We start from the raw sequence: 3599 nt of genomic DNA on the forward strand, positions 1-3599 counted from the left end.
TAGCACCTTTTGGACGGCTAATTTCTATGCTTGGTGTTTTAAAGCAGTAATAGAAAGTTCTTTTCTCTAGGAAAAAAGGTTTCACAATTGGTAAAGGGGTCATCTCTTTTGTTATTGCTTTGATAGATTCTAGCAACAACCATATTTAGGTACCATTTGCCTGATTTTGCATTTAGTTGCTAAGAATTTTAAGTGGCTTACAAATGTTTGAATATCGTTTAAGTCAATTTATTAGATCTTTCCAATGGGAGACATGAATCATCCTCGTGACTTTTCTAATTAGAATCTTCTCAAAAGTTCTCTTTCTAACCATTTCGACATACACTCTTTTAGCCAAATAGAATGTCCATGGGGGCTTCATCAATTACAAATTTGGTATGTTCTATCCTTTGTTTATTGATTTGTGGAGCTTAGCAACAAGTTTTCTAATAAGGTAATGTTGATTTACTTATTACGGCTTGCATTCCATCGCTTGCACTTTCGTGTTAGATTTAACTCCTACACACAAGTTTCCTTCTCATCAAGTAGTAGGTCTACCAAAAATTAAATTGCAATATTTGCCACAACCATAGCAACCAAACTAGATTGCGTGTAGTTCTAGCATTTCCCATGAGTTAACTAGCCATAACCAACAATTAGAGCTAGGTCACTATGTTTTGCTTTGGCTTTTTTAGCTTGTGTGAATTATTGGTTGGCTTTGTTGTTCTAAGTCAAATTCCAAGGAAGATTTAATTGTGATAAGTTTTGTATGGTCAAGGTTAGTCTCTTCTTCCTTTTAAGTTTTAGAGTGGACTTTTGTGCTTGGCGTAAAAAGACATTCCATGATAACCATATGTCTTGTAGCTCTCAATGTGGAGTAATTCCATGCGCCCATAAGGACAACCAACACGTATGAGTCCACAATAAATTTTTAAACCTAGCATCACTAAGTCCCACACAACCTCGAAAAAAGATCATTACGCTTTTAAATAACATTCACAACACCATTAATTACATGGGTTATCATTCCATGCTTAAACTTCCAACATCTATACCTTTACACCGAGAAAACTCCAGAGTCCACATTACCACAATAGATGTACAAGTACAAACGAGCTTATTTGGCAAGTTTAGCAATCCAAGTAAATAGAAACCCTTCCCCCAAGAATTCAAGATATGAGGTAGCCTATTTCCCCCAAGATATCCTTTCACTCCAAAAATAAAAATAAGAAAATCAAGATATGGGTGTTAAGTATCCCAATAAAAAACTGGTTCTAAAAGGTTTCGAGTGAGGACGAGTCACATGAGAAGGCTAGTCACGGGTTGAGAAAGCTACTTAAAACAACGTTGAGGAGAGAACGACAGGCCATGGCTTTTTAAGAGAGCATGCAAATGAAAAGAGGTTTGCATGTGTACAAGAATATAATTAAACCCCAAACGAGAGCTTAGTAACGCATTCCTGGCAGCTGCAGTCTGACATTTATCGAGCATCTGAGATTGCCTTGGAAGCAGATTGCATGCTGAAAGCACGCAAAAAATCTGAGAAATGCACTCTTGACATCAATTAAAAAAGAGTCGAGACCTTCTCTGTATAAGAGAGCTCGAGAGACTCATTAACTTTTAGAAGATCAAAGCTTTTCTGTTTCGTTCAAAAGCTTCATAAGGCAGGCCAGCAAACAAGTGTTTGCTGAGCTACATTGTCTCACATTATCAAGAAACAAACTAAGATTGTGTATGAGGGGCAAAATTCCACACGCGAGGGAGGGAAAGAAATATCTAGACATGGGGGGATCCTAGCTTCGTCCTTCTTCGTATGGCATGCCAGCAAACAAGTGTTTGCAGCTGCATTCTCTGATACTATCAAGGGAAAAACAGAGTGCAGGTGGCCAGGCAGGTATGTTCCAAGAGGGGGGAGGGGGGAAGAAATATGTAGAGACTCAAAGATCATTGCTTTTCATCCTCTAAGAAAAAGAAACTGAGACTCTGTGGGAAGGGAAGAACCTCTACCTCCATCTAGGCATGTATAGTAAACTGCAAGTACTAAAGCGTTTGTCTCTACAGACGAGATACTTAAGATCATTGTCTCTCTTCTTCATTCACCTTGCTCCCAAACACCTCTGCGCTCTTGCTGAATATCTCTGCCCTCCTCTTGTAATCTGCAGGAGTCCTCCCATTGTCCTCCTCCATCACTACCCACTGCAGCTTCTCCAAATCTTCGTATACCCTTTCGCCCTTCTTCTTCCTCGCTGTAAGAATCTCTGCACTCCTCCCATAGAAGTATGCCCTGGTGTTGTAGTCGGCTGCTGTTCTTCCCTTGCCCGCCCCCTCTGCGTTTTGCAAATATTCTGTGGCCTGCCTTCCGTCCTCACCAACTTCCGTATACAGCTCCGAAATCGAGTTCAGTCTGTGCGCAAGATTCGACCCACGCCCCAATAGGCTTTCCCCCGGGTCTGTGGCAATGACAGGATTCCTCACCACAGCTTCCGCTGACTGCCCCACTTTTGCACCGACTTCAGAAACCCAAAGGCTTTCTACGCCCCCTTCTGCCCGCACTCTGCAACTGGACCCTCTTGTTGGTGGTACAAAAGAATGCGCCCATCTCAAACCGAAGCTTCTTTTCACGCCAGGCACCTTCCAGCCTTCCTTGCTGGACGTCGCTAGTGTCTCCTGCAAAGAAACACCGATAATATTATAAGATAACTTCGACGGCAAGGACTGCTAAGACACAATGGGCAAACTGAACTTTTCCACATTTTAAAAAACTTCCCTCCCCATAATCACTGATATAACAATGCTCCGTTTATTAGTCGACACAAGGAAAGCGATACCATAGCACGGAGGGTGGTTTTGGGCTCTAAGGGCAAGCTGGGTCGTCTAGCGGGACTACAAGGAGAGAGCCTGTTGGGAGCGAAAAGCCCTCCATCGGTTTGCATAGTAGTGCAAGACGAGCAGCTAGCCATGTGACAAGAAGAAAGATGTGGAAAGAAGGGGGACTAGGAAGCTTGAAGTGGTGAAGCAGGGGGGAAAGATGAAGCCGAGGAGATGAATCTAGGAACGACTAGAAAGCTGGTGAGGAGAAAGTGAGAGAGCGGTTGGGTGCGATAAGAAGAAGGAAGGGAGTGGCGGAGGTCACATGGAGAGTGGACGTAAGTAAGCTTTGAAGGCGACATGCGTTTGTGCAAGGCCATAGAAGCTCCAAGGTCTCCTCCTACCTCACGACTCCCCTCAATTTTCCCAGAAGGTGTGGGTGCTTGACCAGTAGTGTGTGTGTTTGTGTACACCACGTGGCAACAATGTGTGGTTGAGTCTTTGGCCTCCTCTGTGTTCAAGCCCTAGAACCTCGTCATGGTCTCGTTGGTTGGCTCAGCCATTCGCTTGCGACATTGTCATTCACGAAAGTCGAGTCGAAAAAGCCAACGAGAACTAATCGTTAGATTAAATGTAGTACAGACCCACACATCAGCAAACACGTGGAGAACTTTCAGCACACACGCGCAATAACTCAGCTAGCCATAGACTGGGTTCCATCACATCAAGCACATCATCATGCAAAATGCCTCCGATTGGAAAAAATGGCAGCGCACACAAACTAAGATGTGGTAGCGGACAGGTGAGAACAT

The 3599-nt window shown here is 43.4% G+C and overlaps 1 protein-coding gene across 1 annotated transcript; it reads right to left on the reverse strand.

Annotated features, from left to right (window-relative positions):
• Nucleotides 1-1341: 1341 nt before the first annotated feature.
• On the reverse strand, nt 1342-3130 carry LOC147880660 (uncharacterized). The gene is made up of 2 exons (XM_087371124.1): nt 2808-3130; nt 1342-2646 (listed from the first exon to the last, which is right to left on the reverse strand). Exons 1-2 carry the CDS (start codon nt 2937-2939, stop codon nt 2056-2058), a joined length of 723 nt encoding a protein of 240 aa, XP_087227250.1. The 5' UTR covers nt 2940-3130; the 3' UTR covers nt 1342-2055.
• Between the last annotated feature and the right edge of the window lie 469 nt (nt 3131-3599).

Source organism: Dipteris shenzhenensis, chromosome 32, assembly GCF_047967505.1.
Source record: "Dipteris shenzhenensis isolate YYH24624 ecotype China chromosome 32, Dip_SZ_1.0, whole genome shotgun sequence".
NCBI lineage: Eukaryota > Viridiplantae > Streptophyta > Polypodiopsida > Gleicheniales > Dipteridaceae > Dipteris > Dipteris shenzhenensis.